A 22,492-nucleotide genomic window follows, 5' to 3' on the forward strand; every position below is an offset into this window, starting at 1 on the left:
CTCCCTCTCAAAAAATAAATAAATAAATAAAAAATGAATGAATGGTCTGGAACCTAAAGTATTAAGCACTGTTTCTCTAAGTATTCAAACAGAAGCTGAATATATCTCCAACAAATGAGATTTATGCTTTGGGAAGGAGACTGACATAGATGGCCTCTTAGGTTCTTTCAGTGTTTAAGGTTCTGTGATCCAGGAACTACTAACCTGCAGGGGCAAGGCCCAATAGAAAAGACGAGCTCTGGTACCTTAGCCATTCTGATATAAACCTGATAATTTATTTTTTATTATTTTATTTTATTTTTTGGAGACAAGGTCTCACTCTGTCGCCCAGGCTGGAGTACAGTGGTGTGATCATAACTCACTGCAGCCTCGAACTCCTGGGCCCAAGTAATCCTCCTGCCTCAGCCTCCAGAATAGCTGAGACTACAGGCATGTGCTATCATGCCCAGCTAATTATTTTTTTATTTTTTGTATGTTTTCCAGGCTAAACTCCTGGCCTCAAGTGATCCTCTTGCCTCAGCCTCCCAAAGCGCTGGGATTACAAGTGTGAACCACCACATGCAGCCAAACATGAGAATTTAGAGTGATTGAATATCTGAGTTATATGGCCAGAGCTCTACTCTAACTTTTGGGAAAGATATGTGGAGAGGGAAAAATAAGGGATAAGATGAAAAACTGCACATGGTTTTAAAATAATTTATTTTTTAAGTGCCCTAGATATAGAATGGAAAAGAGAAAGGAATTAGGGACCTAAACTGTGCCTGTTTATACACTTTGTGGCTAGACCTTATAAAAGTTATAACTAGTAGCCAGTATTTTATAATTCAATGGCTACATTTCCTAGGAAGAGTTCCTTTGGGGAAAAAAATTAACCTTTTCTCAGGTGAAAACAAAATTTTTTTTCCTACCTTGGAATTAATAATAATTAGGGAGTAGCACAACCCTAAAGGATCAGGGATAGTTATGCCAGCCAAAGCAGCCCATCTCCAGAGAGCCAGAGGCTCGGGAGAGCTGGCCGGGCAAGAACAAACGCCCAGGAATGATAGGGTTTGGATTGGTATATAGACTCTAGCCCCTTCTCATCCCTATGACCCCATTATAGAATGAGTCCACTGGAAATACCTTTCTTCTACACTGCTTCTCATTCACTCTCCCCCTCTCAATCTCTCTCTTCCCATAATTTTGATGCTTACCTAAAGAAATTGGAAATAACATATGGTAGGTCCTGCTAATTAAAAGCTTAGCAGAATAAAGGACATATGTCAGATGGCTCACTTCAGACACCCATAAAAAGTTAAAGCTAAGACTAAAAATTAAAGTTAATTTATCATACTATAAAATTATAGGTAGGAGATCCAATCAATTACTAATGGCACAAGTGCAAACCCAAGGCCTCTGCTGTTTAAATACATATTTACAGAAATAATAAAGTGAGACAGTGGACCTAAAGAGAAAGGAGAGAATGTACTCTCCTGCCATCAGGGGGCCATTTACTTACCTACCTGGGACCAAGAGCTATAATATTCTGGAGCAAACTGCCAATCATCCATTTCTTCTCCAATGTTCTTGGCAATTTCATCTGTAACTGTCTGCTCAGAACACAGCCCTTTAAATTTACCTCAAGGTCCATACTCTGAGTTACCGCTAGACATCAGGAAGCAGCTACTCCATTATCACTGTCTTAGTCACACAGGCAGTCCTTCCCAGCCACCTCCAAAAGGCTCAAGTAAGTATTTGGCATAATTCATTAAGAAAGAGGATGAACACTAAGTTTCAGCCTATAATCCCAGCACTTTGGGAGGCTGAGGCAGGAGGACTGCTTGAGCCCAGGAGTTCAAGACCAACCTGGCTGGGCAACATAGTGAGATCCTGTCACTACAAAAAGAAAAAGAAAAAGAAGAGCTGGATGCAGTGGCTCACGCCTATAATCCCAGCACTTTGGAGCGCCAGGGCAGGTGGGTCACTTGAGGTCAGGAGTTCAAGACCAGCTTGGCCAACATAGTGAAACCCCATCTCTACCAACAATACAAAAAACTAGCCGGGTGTGGTGGCACATCCCTGTAACCTCAGCTACTCGGGAGGCTGAGGCACGAGAATCACTTGAGCCTGGGAGGCAGAGGTCGCAGTGAGCCAAGATTGCATCACTGCACTCCCGCCTGGGCAGAGCAAGACTGTCTCAAAAATAAAATAAAATAAGAAAGAGAAAATGTCAGTGTAGTTAACCAACAAAAAGGAATGTTTAATCATTTGCCAAAACAATAGTTAAAGTAAGGTCACCAGATACATACAAGATCTCTCCCAACTAACTCACAAATATAATGAAAGGTTCTTATAAGGTTCCTCAGGTTGGCTGTTCACGTTCTTATAAAATCTGAGACTTTACACAGGGTGAGGCCCCATATCTACAAGGCTTCAAATGATACTCTCAGAGAATGCACCTGGAACCACTAAAGAGATCTTTTTCATAGTCAGGTAGCTTGATTCGGGACAGAGGGCTGAGCTCAAGATTGACTCCTTTTCTCCTGGGAGCAATATTCTAGAAATAATTCCTAATTTGAGCCAATAAAAACGGGCCACAATCGGCAGGCCCTACCTTAGTGGGAGAAAATGAGATACAAAAGACAGGGCACAAGCCAGGCACAGTGGCACATGCTTATGGTCCCAGGTACTTGGAAGGCTAAGGCGGGAGGATCACTTGAGCCCCAGAGTTTGAGGCTGCAATGAGCTATGATTATGCCACTGCACTCCAGCCTGGGCAAGAGAGAGAGGCCTTGTCTCTCGAAGTACAACAAACGAACAAAAAATACAATACAATAAGATATTTTGTTGTTGTTGTTGTTGTTTGTTTTTGTTTTTGTTTGAGGCAGACTTTCGCTCTTGTTGCCCAGGCTGGAGTGCAATGGTGTGATCTCGGCTCACTGCAACCTCCATCTCCCGGGTTCAAGCCATTCTCCTGCCTCAGCCTCCCGAGGAGCTGGGATTACAAGCATCCACCACCATGCCCGGCTAATTTTCGTATTTTTAGTAGAGACAGGGTTTTATCATGTTGGCCAGGCTGGTCTCGAACTCCTGACCTCAGGTGATCCACCGGCCTCAGCCTCCCAAAGTGCTGGGATTATAGGCATGAGCCACCACACCTGGCCAATAAAATAAATTTTTAAAAAGACAGAGCACAGTACAAGAATGTCTTCTACAAACCATAAAGGAACTAGACTCTAGTTCTAAAGACTCCAGACATAAAGGAACACACCTAACAACTCCTTCTTTGACTACATTATCTAAGTACTGTGTCCTTTCAAAATTATATTATTCCTGTTACTTTTGTACTTGTACTTTGTTATAAAGCTCAATATGCAGACCTTAAGAGCCAATGAGCACTGAATGCTCACATTTTGAGTAAAGGAAAAGAAATAGCTGTGGGCTATTAGCTCACCAAGGAATAAAGCAGGATCTAAAATGCTGTGTTTAACACCTATATGTGAGAAAATCTCCCACAAAGGAAATGTATGTATCTAAAATCTAAATACAGACTTTTTCCCCACTATCATCTAGTCCTTGCTCCAGAAATGATAAAGTGGACAAAATTAGAGTCCTGTTTCTAGTGAGTCCTCACTTTCTCAGGAAAGAGTGTCCTCTGCAAATAAAGTTTATTGAAGTGGGTGTTGTGTGTGTATGTTATTTAGAGTTGCATAGGAGTAACATTTCTATATTTCACTGGAATTAATTTAGTATAAAACTGAAGCTAATTCCGATAAATTAAGATATGTATGGCAAGCCCTAGAGCAAGCACTAAAGAAATAACGCAAAAAATAGTGAAAAAAAATTAAAGCAATAAAAACGCTTTTTAGAAAATATTCACTTAATGCAAAAGAAAGCAGTAAAGAAGGATCAGAGGACCAAAAAATGAGATAGCAATACCTCTTTGGTCTGCAGATATTGCATATGGACATAAAACATAGGCTGAATATCCCTTATCCAAAATGCTTGGGACCAGAAGAGTTTTAGGTTTCAGATTTTTTTTTTTAATTTTGGATATTTGCATTATACTTACCAGTTGAGCATCCCTAATCCAGAAATCTGAAACACAAATTGTTCCAATGAGCATTTCCCTTAAACATCATGTTGGTGCTCAAAAAGTTTCAGATTTTAAAGCATTTCAGATTTCAGATTTTCAGATTTGAGATGCTCATCCTGTACTAGCAAACTGAGTCCTGCAAAATATAAAAATTATACACCATGACCAAGTAGGATTTATCCCAGCAATGCAAGGTTTAACATCTGAAAATCAATTAATGTAGTACGTTTTATCAATAGAATAAGAAATAGAAACCACAAAATCATCTCAATAGAAGCAAAAAAAGCATTTGACAAAATCCAACACCCTTTGATGATAAAAACAGCCAACAAACTAAGAACAGAAAGGACTTTCTTCAACCTGATAAAGAGTATCTACCAAAAAAGTTCACAGCTAAATGTTTTAATAAATTAAAATACAAGAAAGAAAACTTATTAGGTTGGTGCAAAAGTAATTGCAGTTTTGCCATTACTTTTGCACCAACCTATAAAACCACCTATAATCCTGCCAACCAGAGATAAGAACATGTTGGTTAATAGCCTCTCAGGTATACGTGTATTCATTTTGGAGACATTCTTTTACCACAATGATATAGCCAAGGTTGCATGGTCAGACATCTCCTCAAAGGACTGAAAGTGATAGAAAACACAAACTCTTCCCACCCAAACTATTTTCCCATCAATGATGCAAAGGCTCAGGCTGACAGCCTAAGTTCCAGTATTGCCCCTGATGTCAGCTTGTAAATAAATATTATTTTGTGTCTCTGGTCCCTACTAAGCCCAGATGAGTACAGAAAAAGGACTGAACAAAGTTGGGTATGGAAGGGGCTGATAAGATTCCCAGACTTGCACAATCAGGACAACAAATTTTTAAAAATAATAATAATAAACATGTATATAGCACTGAATATGTGCCAGGCACTATTCTACATGCTTTATATATATTGTCATTTAATAATCTCAATAATGACATAGGTCCATTGTTATCCTCACTTTATAGCTGAGAAAACTCAAGGAAAGAATGGTTAAATAACTTGTCCAAAGTAATGGTACAGCAAGGACTCAAACTCAGACAACCTGACTCTAGAGTCCCTACTCTTAACCACTACATTATGCTATCTCTTAAACAGCAGAGGAATGAGCAAACCTAAGAAACAAAAAGGAATGGAAATATGTAGGAAAAAACAGGAGAGGCTCCATTTCTATCTCTAATCACAGTTAAGTTCCAAATTCAGCCTGACTCAAGTTAAGAAATCTAAGCTGTGGTTATCTCAGAAAAGCAGTGGGGGCCGGGTGCGATGGCTCACGCCTGTAATCCCAACACTTTGGGAGGCCGAGGCTCACATCTGAGGGTCAGTAGTTCAAGACCAGCCTGGCCAACATGGTGAAACCCTGTCTCTACTAAAAATACAAAAAAAATTACGCTGGTGTGGTGGTGGGCACCGATAATCCTGGCTACTCGGGAGGCTGAGGCAGGAGAATCGCTTGAACCCAAGAGGTGGAGGTTGCAGTGAGCTAAGACTGCACCATTGCACTCCAGCCTGGGCAACAAGAACAAAACTGTCACAAAAAAAAAAGCAGTGGGCATTAGGGAAACTGGATATCCACGTGCCCAAAAATGAAGTTGGATGCTTACTTTATATCATATATAAAAATTCACTCAAAATGGATCAAAGGAAGCTGGGTGTAGTGGTGTATACCCGTAGTCCTTGCTACTAGGGAGGCTGAGGCAGGAGGATCAATTGAGCCCAGGAGTTCAAGATTAGCCTGGGCAACGTAGCAAGACCCTACCTCAAAAAACAAAAAAGGATCAAGGACCTAAATGTAAGGGCTAAAACAACATAAAACTCTTAGAAGAAAACATGGGAGAAAACCTGATGACATTGGATTTGGCAATGATTTCTTGGATGTGATAACAAAAACATAAGCAACAAGCAAAAAAATAGCTAAGTTAAATTTCATCAAAATTAAAAACTTGTGCATCAAAGGACACCATCAATGAAATGAAAGGCAACCTATGGAATGGGAGAAAATATCTGCACATCATATGCCTGATAATGAATTAACATCTAGAATAAAGAACTCCTAAAACTCAACAACAAAACACCAAAAAACTCCATTAAAAAATGAGCAGAAGACTTCAACAGACATTTCTCCAAAGAAGATATACAAATGGCCAATAAGCATATAAAAAGATGCTCAACATGACTAGTTATTTAAAAAAATGAAATTAAAGTCACTATGCGATAGCACTTCACACCCGCTGGGATGGCTAGTAACCAAAAAATGGAAAACAGGAGAGAGGCAGAGCAAAAAACAAAAACAGAAACAGAAAACAAGTGTTGGGAAGAATGTGAAGAAATTGGAAAGTAACATGGTGCAGCCACTTTGAGTGACAGTTACTCAAAATGTTATACAGAGAACTACCATATGATTCAGCAATAACACTTCTGGGTACATACCCAAAAGAAATGAAAGCAGAGTCTCAAAGAGATTTACATACACTCATGTTCACACTAGCATTAGTCACAATAGCTAGAAGGTGGAAGCAACCCAAGTGTCCGTTAATACGAAAATGGAGAAACAAAATGTGGTATATTCATACAATGCAATATTATTCACCCTTAAAAAGGAAATTCTGCTACATGCTACAACACGGACGAACCTTGAGAATATTATATTAGGCAAAATAATCCAGTCACGAAGGACAAATATTTTGTAATTCCTCTTATATAAAGTTCCTAAAATAGTCAAATTCATAGAAACAGAAAACAGAATGATAATAGCCAGAGGCTGGGAGAAAGAGGGAATAGGGAGTTTGTATTTAATGGGTACAGAGTTTCAGTTGAAGAAAAAGAAGTAGCCCTGGAGATGGATGTTGGTGATGGTTGTGCAACAATGTGAATGTACTTACCATTAAACTGTACACTTAAAAATGGTTAAAATGGGCCGGGAGCGGTGGCTCACGCCTGTAATCCCAGCACTTTGGGAGACTGAGGCAGGCGGATTACGAGGTCAGGAGATCGAGACCATCCTGGCTAACATGGTGAAACCCCGTCTCTACTAAAAATACAAAAAATTAGCCTAGCGTGGAGCGTGGTGGTGGGCACCTGTAGTCCCAGCTACTCGGAAGGCTGAGGCAGGAGAATGGCGTGAACCCAGGAGGCGGAGCTTGCAGTGAGCTGAGATTGCACCACTGCACTCCAGCCTGGGCGACAGAGCAAGACTCTATCTCAATTTAAAAAAAAAATCGTTAAAATGGTAAATTTTATGTTATGTGTATTTTTATCACGAGTAAAAAAAAAAATAGGGCAAACATAGAAAAAGACTCTAAGAAAATTTCAGGATAAGTTTAGGAGGGGGTTTAGATGCTAAAGTCACACTCATCTAAAACACAGCAGCCTCCAGCTAAAAATCTTAATATTTAATTATGAATGTCTGAATCTCCTAAACTAAGACTTCTTTACTGCACTGCAGTTCACCAAGTCCAGCTATGACCTATTGTAAAACTTCATTTTGCAGCATAAACCAAACTAAGGTAAAACAGATGATTAACCACATGGGATTCAGTATTTGGTTTTTCAATTCTAGCTGTAGTCTTTTTTTTTTTTTTTTTTTTTTTTTGAGACGGAGTCTCGCTCTGTCGCCCAGGCTGGAGTGCAGTGGCGCGATCTCGGCTCACTGCAAGCTCCGCCTCCCGGGTTCACGCCATTCTCCTGCCTCAGCCTCCCGAGTAGCTGGGACTACAGGCGCCCGCTACCACGCCCGGCTAATTTTTTTTGTATTTTTAGTAGAGACGGGGTTTCACCGTGTTAGCCAGGATGGTCTCGATCTCCTGACCTCGTGATCCGCCCGCCTCGGCCTCCCAAAGTGCTGGGATTACAGGCGTGAGCCACCGCGCCCGGCCTCTAGCTGTAGTCTTAAGAGATTAGGGTACAGCAACCATTACAATGATATGTAATGCTCCCAGTCATTGGGTAAACAATATTATACCAGCTTCATTTTGGTGCTTTGTTTTAATCTGCATAATGCTTTTCATTTTCTCTAATGGGAGATCAGCAGGGTCTGATTAACAGGAAAAAAAAGGTCATGATTGATAAATTCTAACTCAGTGGAGATAATATGAGCCTACCTGCCACCTCAGAGCAGACAACTGCAGAATAGAAGGTTATGTTCATGTACTCCCTGCTAGTCAAGAGTCAACAGCCCAATGGCTCTGCTTCTATCATTAATCAATTTAGTCCACATTTACTTTTCACTAGACTAAGTTGCATCCTTCAGCTGAAGTGCCTGGACATGAAACTGCTTCTCTCTCATTGGTATCCATTTTGTTAAGTGAACTATAGCAATGCAGCAAAGATTTTAGCCCAAACAGGTGAGTGGGCAAAGGAAGTTGGGGAGATTTTGGCTGGATGAGACCTCACATCCCTTCCTAACCCTAACTTTGCTATTGACAGTGATTACTGCTTGAAGGCTTATTTCCTGTGACATTCAGAATTCTGTACACAGCCTATTCCAAAGGATGTTATACTCAATAACCCCATTATCTCAGAGGCTGCTGAAAGCTATTCTTGTTCCTCAGCCTCCCCAGCAGTGTACACTTAACCGTGTGTGTGTGTCTATGCGCGTGCACATGTGCGCACCCATGTATGAGGGGAAGAGTGTTTTTTAGGGTGAAAGAAAACAGCTACATAAGCAAGTAAGAAGGGTGGGTGAGGGGACCACTTTGGCACTGGAACAAAAAGACCATGAAGTGAACAGGAAGACAAGCAGCAAACTCCCTAGGTGAATAATTAAGAGATTTAAAAGAAACACACTAAATTCTCATTCCAAACCCCAGGCTTGTCACTAATCATAACAATATCTGAAAAGTCATTCTTGAAGAAATACTGAATGTCAGCTTAAGGCATTCCAAATAAAGAAAAAAGTTAATACATTAACCATAGTTAAAACTTATCCACTTAAGAAAATTACAGATCAGCAGAATCACCTACTTGCAGTGTGATTCAGTCACTATTTCTTTCTGTGAGCAATCAGAGAACAGGATTTTGAACTTGGTCCTAATAAAATGCTCATTAAGTGAAAAGCATTAAAATTTTAATTTGAAGAGATTCATTAAGGGCCTCAAATTACTTACCCTGAAAGTTGTTTGGTTAGATGAAGGTCAGATTTTAGTTTACTATCTTTCTCTCTTTTGACTAATAAGGTTAATAGCAGACATCTTCCTAAAGTACAAGACCTCACTGGGATTGCCTGCCAAGTGTTGGCAGGAAATATTTAGCATATAAGTCTTCAGACAAAAGCTTCCAAATTTCAGGATAAGTTTAGGACGGGTTTTAGATACTAAAGTCACACTCCTCTAAAACACAGCAGCCCCCAACTAAAAATCTTACTATTTAATTACAATGTCTGAATTTCCTAAACCAAGACTCCTTTACTGTGCTGCAGTTCACCAAGCAGCCCTGCACTGGCCCCTCAAAGTACTCCTTTGTGAACCATTAGATCTGTGGAAGCAGCTGAAGCAACAATTACACCAAGAAGCGGAATCTCAAAGGTGGAGCTATATATATATATATATATACATTTTTTGTATAGCAAAGCAATGACACAACTCTCCTACAGAGAAGAAAACATACAGGGCCCTGTTTGTGTTCCAATAAAGACAGCAGTTTCTAAGCAGCTGCATTTTAAGAATCTCACTGAAGGATCAAATGGGGAGAGGCAAATTGTTTAAATACAAATAACTTTGACAGTTAAAGAACTAGCATGACTAAGCCATGAAAGACAAGTGAAAAGCAAAAAGACTGACACTTGAGCAAATTTATGCTCCGAGTGTGTCGAAGTACTTTTAACTTTCACTGTCACAATCTAAACTAAGTATTCTTAGAACAGAAAGGTCTACAGCCTTCCTGCTGCCTTTCACCTGCTAGGGAGACACTACCTTACAGTAGTCATCAGATGCACTGCATTCCAGATCTCAAAGACATAATTTGGAGCTATTGTCAACTGGCAAACTAGTCTGGAAGGCCTCACAGCTGTTTGGTGTCTAAAGACTTCACATGCAACCCAAGCCCTTCTCATGGTTATTAAAGAACATACTACAGAAGAGGTGGCTAAGAGTTTGTTCACTCTGCCTTAAAAATCCTTTTCAGGTGTGGGATCAGCACAAATACCTTTTATAAACAGCAGAAACAAATGCTGCACAACATCAGAATTTTACTGCTAAGTGTTTATATCTCTATCCTTGATCATCAACTTGGTGTTAAATATCCCACAGTATTCCTGGATAACCACAGGTCAGATTTTCTGACACAGGTTCTTGTTTTCTAAACCACAGAAAGTAGTGTCATGGGTATATAACACAAGCTATTAGCGAAAGGCAAAGGAGCCTAAGGCAGCACTCATTACCATTGGTTCACTGGAGTACGTACTTCCAAGTCATACTATTTTTTGCTCTCTGCTAAGAGAATACTGACTGAGAAAAGAAAACTCTCTGGACTGCCCTCATTCAAAGCTATCAAGTTCTCCCTACCAAGGAAAGCAAAACATCTTTCAAGGTTAAGGTAATATCTTAACTTTTATAGAAAAGAAAAATTGGCCGGGTGCGGTGGCTCATGCCTGTAATCCCAGCACTTTGGGAGGCCGAGGTGGGTGGATCACGAGGTCAGGAGTTCGAGACCAGCCTGGCCAACATGGTGAAACCCCATCTCTACTAAAAATACAAAAATTAGCCGGGAATAGTGGTGCGTGCCTGTAATCCCAGCTACTCAGGAGGCTGAGGCAGCAGAATCACTTGAACCTAAGAGACAGAGATTGCAGTGAGTACAGATCACGCCACTGCACTCCACCCTGGGCAACAGAGTGAGACTCTGTCTCAAAAAAAAAAAAAAAAAAGAAAGGAAAAATGAAGATGTACTTAGGAAACACTCTAAGGAAGGGTCAAAATGCTAAACCTAAAAAAAAAAAACTATGGCAATTTCTCAAAAAATTAAATACAGAATTATCATATGACACAGCAATTCCTCCTCTGGGTATATGTCCCCAAAAAGTGAAAGTGGGGTCTCAAACAGGTATCTGTATACCCATGTTCATAGCAGCATTATTTATAATAACCAAAAAGTAGAAGCAACTCAAGTGTCCATCAACGGATGAATGGATAAGTAAAATGTGATATATACAGACAGAGGAAGATTATTCACCCTAAAAATGAAGGGAATTCTGACACATGCTACAATAGGAATGAACCTTGAAGACACAAGTGAAATAAGCAGTATTTTATAGTTCACTAGGAGCTTTCATATGCATTACATTATATAATTCTCACAACCACTACCTGGTGAAATAGTTGCTATCACCATCACCCCCACTTTACAGAGGGTGGATAGAGGCCCACAGAAGCTAAGTAACTTGCTCAAGGTCACACAATAAGTGGTAGAGACAAAACAAAAAAATAAGTTTTTCCAACTCAAATTTCCATATTCCTTTCAATACATCATGGTGAGTTTTCTGTTTAACCCTCCATGTTAGTCTTCAATGCAGCTTTACAGAAGGAGGCATTATGGTTTGCAAGAAAGAGCAGCCCTGAACTTGGACTTAGAAGACCTATGATTAGGCTGGGCATGGTGGCTCACGCCTGCAATCCCAGCACTTTGGGAGGCCAAGGCAGGTGGATCATTTGAGCTCGGGAGTTTGAGACCAGCCTGGACAACATGGTGAAACCACATCTCTACAAAAAAATACAAAAATTAGCCAGGTCTGGTGGCACGTGCCTATAGTCCCACCTACTTGGGAGGCTGAGGTGGGAAGACTGCTGGAGCCCGGGAAGCGGAGGCTGCAGTGAGCAGAAACCGCGCCACTGCACTCCAGCCTGGGCGACAGAGTCAGACCCTGTCTCCAAAAAAAAAAAAAAAAGAAGAAGAAGAAGACCTATTATTAATTCTCAGCTTTGCCAAGGAACAAATATGGGGCCTTCCACAATATACAACATCTTTAAGACTCAGTTTCCTCACTGGGAAAAAGTATATTTTAAAAAGTACATAATACACCCTATAGAGTTTGAAGATTAAAGAAGGTGGCATAAGAAAGAGTAGCACAAAGTCTGGCATTTAATAAGTGAGAATAGATGTCAGAAAAAAAAAAAAGGGTAAACATTTGCAGGCTTAGTACTACCTGTATTTTTCCCCGATCTGGCCTTACTGTGGTGACATTCAAACACTTCTTTCCAATAATCTCTTAAGAAAACTGATTTGTTTGTTTTGAGACAGGGTCTCACTGTTACCCAGGCTGGAGTGCAGTGGCATGATCTTGGCTCACTGTAGCCTCAACCTGACCTCCTAGGCTCAAATGATCCTCCCACCTCAGGATCCTGAGTAGCTGGGACTACAGGCATGTGCCACCATGCCCAGCTAATCTTTGTTTATTTTGTTTTTTAGAGACAGGGTCTCACTATGTTGGCCAGGCTGGTCTTGAACTCCTGGGCTCAAGTGATCCTCCCGCCTCTGCCTCCCAAAGGGCCAGGATTACAGGCGTGAGCCACTGAGCCTGTCCACGACTGGATCTTTTTGCTACTTTAGATGTATACTGAGTCCGGTTATTAGCAACAGTAAAAATGATGTGATTATTGCAGCAAGTTCATCAGAGAAATTTAAGGAATGAAAATGAAGGTATATGCCTGACGGTCATGCAAAGAGAAGAAAGAAGTTACATGGTAACAAGGCTCAGCCCAGTTCTTTCTTAGCTGTCGGAAAAAGGAGAGGTCAAAAGCTTAAATCAGCTGCTTGATGGCCCTTGGGAAGAACACAGACAGAAGCCAAGCCAGAAACCACTGAAAGGAAAAGCAGAAGATAAGGCAAGTATAAAGGAATGTGATCAAGGAAACAGGCCCCAGATGAAAAGGAGCTGCCTGGAAGGCCTACATAAATACATGAATGAGTCAACACCACATAAATTATACCCATATGCACTTCATACCCTAGCCCAGAACCTGGTGACCTGGTGCTTCATTCAAACACCCACATTTGTCATGCTGCCCTTGGGTCATAAACAGATATTTGGGAGAAGGCAGTTTGTAATTCCTGATTCTTACAGAAAATCGCATTTATCGTAAGGCCTCACCACAGTATCTGGATTATTTGCTAGGTGCAGATATGCATTTATTTGTGAGATTTATAAAATTGTGTTTGATGCAAAATGAGTCTGGTGACAGGTAAGGCAGACCAACCTTCACTGCAATCTTGTTAGCACATCTCACCCCATGCTCCCTCATCCCAGCCCTCTTAACACACAAATTTCACACTTCTCCTTTTATGCCCAGATGTGCCAAACAGGGTAGTAAATCACTGCAGGGACAGGACATTTTACCTTTAAATAAAAAGAAAGAAAAGATATAGGAAAAAAATCACAGACCAGCTTTGTCACACATTAGAATCTATACCAAGTTGTAAATGTGCATTACTATTACTAGGAATGTCTGGCAAGGCTTACATCTGGAGCTAAATCAAGTTCCCCATCTGTTGGGTTTGCCTCTTTTACTCAGTGTTAATTTTTCAATTGTTTATAAGAACAGTGTAATAACTGTTGAGAAAATGAAAAATCAAAGGCACAAAGGGAGCAACGAACAGAAGAAAAGTCGAATTTAGGTTTCCCAATGGTGAAAGCACTTTCTCTTCTCCATTACCAACAGCTCACACCTGTGCATGGGTGGTGCCTCCTCAAGACCCTGACCAACTCCATGCCTGACACAACTTTATGCAATACATACAGCACTCTGTAATTGCCTTGCTGTTTCATAAGCAACCTAAAATGACTCAGCCCCATGGACTCCAATTGCCTCTGTTTACCATAAATAGAAATAGTCACGTAGAGTAAAAGGTCAACATTCTAGATCTCCATGAATCATTCACTGAAGTCATGGAGAAAAGCTGAAAATCTTTGGAGAAAAGTTTTCAGATGACCTATACATAGAGAACACTCTGGCAACTAGCATGCCTGAAAAGGGCTTGTAACCATCTCTCAGTAAAAAAATTCACAGAACAGCCAGCACTTTGAGCTGTTTCAATATGATAAAATAAAAGCCTCGTGTACTCCTGCTTTTCTTGATCAAGTACGACAATTTTTCTTCCACTCCTACAGACATCAAGGCTTAAAATAGTAGTAGTGTTCAACACACTTTACTTAGAAAGGTACAATAAACCTCAGGAAGAGCCAAGGAACTCTGCAAGAGATACTTCTCATTCCTTACCTGATATTAACCAATGCATGGGTCACCTTGCTAGCTGCTTCCTTCCACTGGCCTGCATTGGTAGAAAGCCTCAGGACTGCAAAGAAGGAAAGAACACAGATCTGTCAAACCCCCGGCATAAAACACAAACATGAGGAATGAAGACACATCTCAGAATAGCACTCTCAGAATAACCAAACAAAGCCTGCGCCAATCTTCTGTTAAAAACATCCTCAGCTTAGATAAAAATACAAGGGCTTATAGAATTCTCTCAACTATTTTCACTCCAGTTTTTTCTCTAACTTCTTTTCACTTTCTATCAAAATACTCTACTCCTTCTCTGCCTTAGGTTTTCCCTCCCCTCTGCTAACCGGGTTCCATAACTTAATTTTTGCATGCATTTACAATCTGCACTGGGGTGGTGATGTGAGGGTAACCTTGTTGCCATATCTATCATTTCCCTAATGGTGGGGGCTGATTTAGTGGAACTGGCTGGCTTAGTTGATGTCCCTTCCTGCTCTATGTATATGCATAAACTCCTTAACATATAAACTCAGTCAAACAGGACACATCCACGTAGAGGATGGTCATGTGTCAATCAAGGATTAACTTTTTTTTTTTAATTATACTTTAAGTTCTAGGGTACATGTGCACAACGTGCAGGTTTGTTACATATGTATACATGTGCCATGTTGGTGTGCTGCACCCATTAACTCATCATTTACATTAGGTATATCTCCTAATGCTATCCCTCCCCCATCCCTCCACCCCACAACAGGTCCCGGTGTGTGATGTTCCCCACCCTGTGTCGAAGTGTTCTCATTTTTCAATTCCCACCTATGAGTGAGAACAGATTAACCTTTTTTTGCTCCTCTGACTTAACTGTTTGACCTGCAAAATGAATCTACAAGAACGTTCTTCCCTTGTGTGACCAAATTCTCTCCCTTTTCCAAACTCACACAGAGAGGAAAGATAATAGAAATATAGACCTGAATATATCCTCTATCAGCTATGATCTTCAGAGCCACACATGCCATTTTAGAAAAGAGACAAAACAGCACAAGTGCTCCTTGAAAGAGCAAGCACATGGTAGGCACTCTAAGTGTATGTTTTAATGAATGGCTAATTAATAAGTGCTAAATATGCGGAGAGCTTACTATGTGCCAGGCACTGGACCAACTTAGGTTATATGTAATGTAGCATACAGATGAGGAAAACCAAGACTCAGAGGAGACAAGTACGGTAACTGATTGCAGTCATTCACACAAGTTGTAAGTAATGGAGCTGGAATTCAAACCTGGAGGGAAATGACTCAAGAGCCTACATTTATGTAGAGAAGTAAGTACAAGATCTCTGAAGCCAATGGTCAGGGTCCAAGTCCAGCCCCTACCACCTACTAGAAAATAACAGCAATACCTATATGAAAGAATTGTTATATATAAAGCTCTTAGATTAGTGCCTGCCACATAGTAAATAAGTTTTAGCTATTATTAATTTCAACAGACTACCTCCCAAATGAATGAATGAATGTACCTGAGACTTTCCCAAAAGAAAAAAAGTAGGGCCTCACTAACATTAAGAAATGTGTGGCCAATCTGTATATGACCCTCATAGCTGAGTACCATCACTATGTACGCCTGACCAAGATTCTGAAGAGCTGCAGCAGAAGCTCTATCAGAGGGAGGGCCTGTGGCTGTGATGGGGGAAAGAAAGCTCATCTGGCTGCTCTACGTCTGTTCCAGCAATGTCTCACATTTATAAATTCATGCAATTTAATGAAAAAGAAGACAGAAGACTTAATAAAACACATCAACAGTGCTGCTTTTTTAATTTATAAGATTTAGTGCAAGGGAAGTTGGTATAGTTCCAAGTTAGAGCTCTATAGTCTAAACTCAGGTTTCACTGAGTGCATGTGAGAATTTATTCATGTAATGAACAAAATTGTTTCAGGAAGCCATACATTTATTGTTCAACTCAATTGTGAAATTTATTTTTTAAATTTTATTATTATTATACCTCAATTGTGAAATTTATTTAGATGCATTGGTTTTTCACCAGATCCCCCACAAAATCACAAGTTCTCTGATGGTAGAACCTAGACATTTATGAAATGGAGCTGAATTTTGCCTCCTCACATTTTCACAGAGGTATTGAACTCTGTCCACGGATTACTTCTCTGTAATATCCTGTCAGCTCTGTTCCTTACTGAACAGGCACCCAGATGACCTCATCACTACATTTCCTTTGGAAACACCATTGGTTTTTACATTCTTTTCTAAGCTACCAAACTGAAACACAAAATTATTTCAAAATTCCCTAAAAGCCTCAAACTAAAGCCATCATTTATATAGTAAATTATAGTACACAAAAATAATATGCAGCCATTTAAAAAGAGACATGAAAATTACAAAAAAAATGAATTGTATGTTAGAAAACACAAGCTAGAAGGATATCATGATTACAACTCTGTAAAACTATGCATGCATGTGGGTTAATATACAACAGTGAAAACAGTGGTAGTACTAGAACCCAGGAATTATAAGATTTTAATTATTTTCTATGCTTTTTCTTTAGTATTGGTAATTACCTTTGATTTCAAAAACAAGAAAAGACAGCTTAAAACATAATGTCATTTATGGTTCTGGGTAGCTTCTGTGGAAGTCCTTCCCATACAGTGGGCTTCACTGCAGCCAAACAGGAAGATTAAGTGTGTGCCTTTATCAAAAATGTCTTAGTGAGCCGGGCACAGTGGCTCATGCCTGTAATCCCAGCACTTTGGGAGACTGAAGTGGGTGGATCACTTGAGGTCAGGCATTCAAGACCAGCCTAGCCAACATGGTGAAACCCCATCTCTACTAAAGATACAAAAAAAAATTAGCTGGGTGCCGTGGCACGTGCCAGTAGTCCCAACTACTCAGGAGGCTGAGGCAGGAGAATTGCTTTAACCCTGGAGGCACAGGTTGCAGTGAACCAAGATTGCACCACTGCACTCCAGCCTAGGCAACAGAGCAAGACTCCATCTCAAAAAAAAAAAAGTCTTTCCTCTTCTAGCCAAGACGCAGTAACTTACCCTCCTACCTTAAACAACAGAAACCTGGACAAAACATATGAAACAATGGTTGTCAGACATTGGAAAACAAGCAGTATAGAATTGTGATCCCCTAAAAGGAGGAAAACAAAGAAGGTGAACCCTACAACTGCCCTGCAGAAAAGTTCCCACACTGCAGGGTTGGGAAGAGGAATCTAAACAGAAGCTAGAAGTCTTGCCAAGTTGTAGACATAGAGATCAGCATTTGGAGAGGCCAAGACATCTAGAGGATGTGGGGCAGAAAGCTGTCAAGGAGGGAGTTTGACAGACAGCTCTGCAGATCCCTTACATCTCTTGCAGACACTGATCTATGCATATGGAAGAAGAAACTACCCAAGGCTGAGGGCGAAGAACCACTGGAAAGGAGAAGAAACTGAGGAGCTCACGGCACGCTCCGCAAAGAAAATAACTTATGTTTCCACCAGCAAGAGTGGAAAGACCTAGTAACACATGGAGTATCAGGCAGGTTCTGTAAATGGGTACAGCATTTGTAATGGGACAAATTAGCCTACATTCAAGGTTGCTCTTGATCTACCCTCAACCCTTAAAAGCAAACCCTGAAAAGATCCAACTGATTCCACATAACATAATCAAATTCCAGAATAAAGTCCAATGTTACATAAAAGAAACAGAACAAAATCCAGCATCCACATCATAAAAATCACAATTTCTAAATTCTAATAACAAAAATAACCAGGCATGCAAAGAAACAAAAACATATGAACCATAAGAAACAAAAAAATATACGAAGCATAAGCAGAGGGAAAATCAGTCAGTAGAAACAGACCTAGACGTGAAGAAAGACAATGGAAGGAGAAGACAAGGACAATAAAATAGCAATTAGAGGCCAGGCGCGGTGGCTCATGCCTGTAATCCCAGCACTTTGGGAGGCCGAGGTGAGTGGATCACGAGGTCAGGAGATCAAGACCATCCTGGCTAACACGGTGAAACTCTGTCTCTACTAAAAATACAAAAAATTAGCCGGGTGTGGTGGCGGACACCTGTAGTCCCAGCTACTCGGGAGGCTGAGGCAGGAGAATGGCGTGAACCTGGGAGGCGGAGCTTGCAGTGAGCCGAGATCCTGCCACTGCACTCCAGCCTGGGCGACAGAGCAAGACTCCGTCTCAAAAAAAAAAAAAAATCTATTAGAAATACGTTCGATATATTCAGGAAGACTGAGGAAAATTTGAAAATGATGAGGAAAGAAATGGAAATATTAAAAAAGAAACCCACGGCTAAGCACAGTGGCTAATGCCTATAATCTCAGCACTTTGGGAGGCTAAGGCAGAAGGATTGCTTGAGCCTATATATATATATATATAGAGAGAGAGAGAGAGAGAGAGAGAGAGACAGTCCAAACTGAGAACAGAAGAGCAGGGTCAAAAAATTTGAAGAAATTATAGCCAAAACATTTCCACATTTGATGAAAACTAAAAATGTACAGATTCAAAAAGTTCTAAGAACCCCAAGCAAAATACAGAAAACCATGCCAAGGCATGTGATAATCATATTGTTGAAAACCAATGATAAAGAGAAAATATTAAAAGCATTCAGAGGCCGGGCATGGTTACTCACGCTTGTAATCCCAGTACTTTGGGAGGCTGAGGCGGGTGGATCACCTGAGGTCAGGAGTTCGAGACCAGCCTGGCCAACATGGCGAAACCCTGTCTCTACTAAAAATACAAAAATTAGCCGAGCATGGTGGTGCACACCTGTAATCTCAGCTACTCGGGAGGCTGAGGCACAAGAATCGCTTGAACCCGGGAGACAGAGGTTGCAGTGAGCCCAGATGGCACTACTGCGCTCCAGTCTGGGGGACAGAGCGAGACTCCATCTCAAAAAAAAAAAGAGCATCCAGAGAAAAACAAAGATATTATGCACAGAGAAACAAAGATGAAAACAACGGACCTCTTACTAGCAACTATGTAAGCCAGCAAATAATCAAATGAGATTTTTAAAGTAATGAATGAAAAATTTTATATTAAACAAAAATATCTTTTTAAAAAATGGTGTTCTACTTCCAGCATGGCAGAGTAAGCCCACTAAAGCCTCTATCTCCTGCTGATTACAGCTAAAAACTCTAGACAAAACATGAAAAGTAATTATCTGAGGGCTCTGAAAATTAAACAAAAGCAGACAGATTATAGAGGGAAGTCAAAACTTGGAGAAACGCTCACAAGAGGGTCGGTTTCCAGGTTTTATTTTTCCTATTTTCTCTTACAGCTTTGCCCCAAGGGTCAGCCAGTTCCGGAGCTGCATAGTGGAACTGTGTGGATGGCTAAAACTCAAAAGGAATCCTCATCTTTCTGGAGAAAGAAATCGAGAGGCCAGGCGCAGTGCCTCGTGCCTGCCATCCCAACCCTCTGGGAGGTCAAGGAGGGTAGATCACTTGAGTCCAGGAGTTCAAGACCAGCCTGGGCAACATGCCGAAATCCTGTCTCTACAAAAAATACAAAAATTAGGCTGGACACGGTGGCTCACGCTTGTAATCCCAGCACTTTGGGAGGCTGAGACGGGTGGATCACCTAAGGTCAGGAGTTCGAGACCAGCCTGACCAACATGGTGAAACCCCACCTCAACTAAAAATACAAAACTTAGCCAGGCGTGGTGGTGCATGCCTGTAATCCCAGCTACTCCAGAGGCTGAGGCAAAAGAATCACTTGAACACAGGAGGCAGAGGTTGCAGTGAGCTGAGAGCGTGCCTGGGTGACACTCCAGCGTAGGTGACAGAACGAGACTCTGTCTCAAAAAAGAAAAAAAAAATCCAGAAGATTATAACCAATCTCTGAGTGTATACAACATAACATTAAAAATGTCCAGGAGGAGGCCAGGCTCGGTGGCTCATGCCTGTAATCCCAGCATTTTGAGAGGCCAAGGTGGGCAGATCACCTGAGGTCAGGAATTCGAGACCAACCTGGCCAACATGGCAAAACCCCATCTCTACTAAAATACAAAAAATTAGCCAGGCATGGTGGCAGGCACTTGTAATCTCAGATACTGGGGAGAATGAGGCAGGAGAATCGCTTGAACCCAGGAGGCAGAGGTTGCAGTGGGCCACTGCACTCCAGCCTGGGCGACAGAGTAAGACTGTCTCAAAAAAAAAAAAAAATGTCCAGGAGGTAATCCACAATTACTCATAAAGAACCAGAATATATAATAAAACAAAAAAAGTGACCAATTCTCAAAAGAAAAGACAAAAAAACAGATATCTGAGATGGCACATATGTTAAAATTATCATGGACTTTAAAGCAGTTATCGTAACTATGCTCCATGAGGAAAAGGTAAACATACTTGAAATGAATGGAAAGATACAAGTTCAGCAAAGAAACTGAAGCCATAACAAAGAACCAATTAAAATATTTAGAAGTAAAGCTGGGCACAGTGGCTAATGCCTTGTAATCCCAGCACTTTGGAAGGCTGAGGTAGGAGGATCACTTGAGCCCAGGAGTTTGAGGCTACAGTGAGCCAAGAGTGCACCACTGCACTCCAGCCAGGGTGACACATATTTAGAAGTAAAATATGTACTATGTGAAATAAAGAATTTACTGGGTGGGCTTAATAGCAGAATAGACTGACAAAGGAGTCCGTGAACATAAAGTATAATAGAAATAATTAAATACGAAGAATAGAGACAAATGGGGGAGGGGAGGGACAGGGCCTCAGAAACATATGGGACAATATGGAAAAGTCTAATCTTTGTGATACTATAGTCTCAGAAAAGGAGGAGACAGAAATTGGGGCAGAGTTTCTGTCCCCAGTGAAAAAAGAAGGGCTAAAGACTTCCCCAAATTTGGTGAGAGTCAAGAAGCTCAGCAAACCCCAAATAGGATGAACTCAAAGAAAAATTGTGCATAGATATATTACAATCACACTGCTGAAAGCCAAAGATAAGGGGAAAAAAAAACCTTTTAAGAAGCTAGAGAAGGACAGGTACGGTGGTGGCTCAGCACTTTGAGAGGCTGAGGCAGGTGGATCACGAGGTCAGGAGTTCAAGACCAGCCTGGCCAAGATGGTGAAACCCCATCTCTACCAAAAATACAAAAATTAGCCAGGCATGGTGGCGGGCACTTGTAATCCCAGCTACTCAGGAGGCTGAGGCAGAGAATAGCTTGAACCCGGGAGGCAGAGCTTGCAGTGAGCTGAAATCACCCCACTGCACTCCAGCCTAGGCGACAGAGCGAGACTCTGTCTCAAAAATAAAAAAAAAAGAAGCTAGAGAAAAACAACATACTACAAACAATGGAACAATTATTCAAATGACTACAGATTTATTTTCAGAAACCATGGAGGCCAGAAAAAAGAGAATAATAGCTTCAAAGTACTTAAAGATAAAAATTACCAACTAAAAATTCTATATCCAGCTGGGTGCAGTGGCTCACACCTGTAATCCCAGCTACTCAGGAGGTTGAGGCAGGAGGATCACTTGAGCCCAGGAGTTTAAGGCTGCAGTGAGCTATAATCACACCACTGCACTCCAGCTTGAGCAACAGAGCAAGACCCCATCTCCTAAAAACTAAAAAAAAAGACCAGGCACAGTGGCTCACACCTGTAATCCCAGCACTTTGGGAGGCCAAGGCAGGCGGATCACCTGAGGTTGGGAGTTCAAAACCAGCCTGACCAACATGGAGAAACCCCATCTCTACTAAAAATACAAAATTAGCCGGGTGTGGTGGTGCATGCCTGTAATCCCAACTACTTGGGAGGCTGAGGCAGGAGAATCGTTTGAACCGGGGAGGCAGAGGTTGCAGTGAGCCAAGATCATGCCATTGCACTCCAGCCTGGGCAACAAGAGCGAAACTCAAAAATAAATAAATAAATAAATAAATAAATAAATAAATAAATAAATAAAATAGACCCTATATAGTAGCAAAGTTTCTACATTTTATTGAAGTGGTACAATCCTGACTTTAGACTGCAAAAGGTACATACAATGTAATCTTAGAGTAACTGCTAAAAAATACAAATATAGCCCAAAAGCCAACTAATAAATTAAAATGGAATATTTAAATATATTCAAATTATCCAAAAGAAAGCAGAAAAGCAGGTACAGAAGAGCCAAAAAGTGCGGGGAGGGGCAAACAAAATACGTGGTAGAACTGAAAGAAACTAT

The 22,492-nt window shown here is 40.9% G+C and overlaps 1 protein-coding gene across 29 annotated transcripts in view; it reads right to left on the bottom strand.

Annotated features, from left to right (window-relative positions):
- ARMH3 (armadillo like helical domain containing 3) overlaps positions 1–22,492 on the bottom strand; it is a 213,682-nt gene that overhangs the window by 82,062 nt on the left and 109,128 nt on the right. For 25 of the 29 annotated variants that reach the window (XR_010146686.1, XM_507998.8, XM_063781088.1 and 22 more), the window contains one exon: positions 14,315–14,390. The exons of the other annotated variants lie outside the window; for them this stretch is intronic. Coding sequence is in view for 24 of the 25 variants with exons in the window: in XM_507998.8 (XP_507998.2) it covers positions 14,315–14,390 (76 nt within the window). In the remaining variant the exon portion in view is untranslated. The remainder of the gene's footprint in view (positions 1–14,314; positions 14,391–22,492) is intronic. 29 annotated transcript variants of the gene reach the window in all.

The sequence above is a fragment of the Pan troglodytes genome, chromosome 8, assembly GCF_028858775.2.
Source record: "Pan troglodytes isolate AG18354 chromosome 8, NHGRI_mPanTro3-v2.0_pri, whole genome shotgun sequence".
In the NCBI taxonomy this organism is placed as follows: domain Eukaryota; kingdom Metazoa; phylum Chordata; class Mammalia; order Primates; family Hominidae; genus Pan; species Pan troglodytes.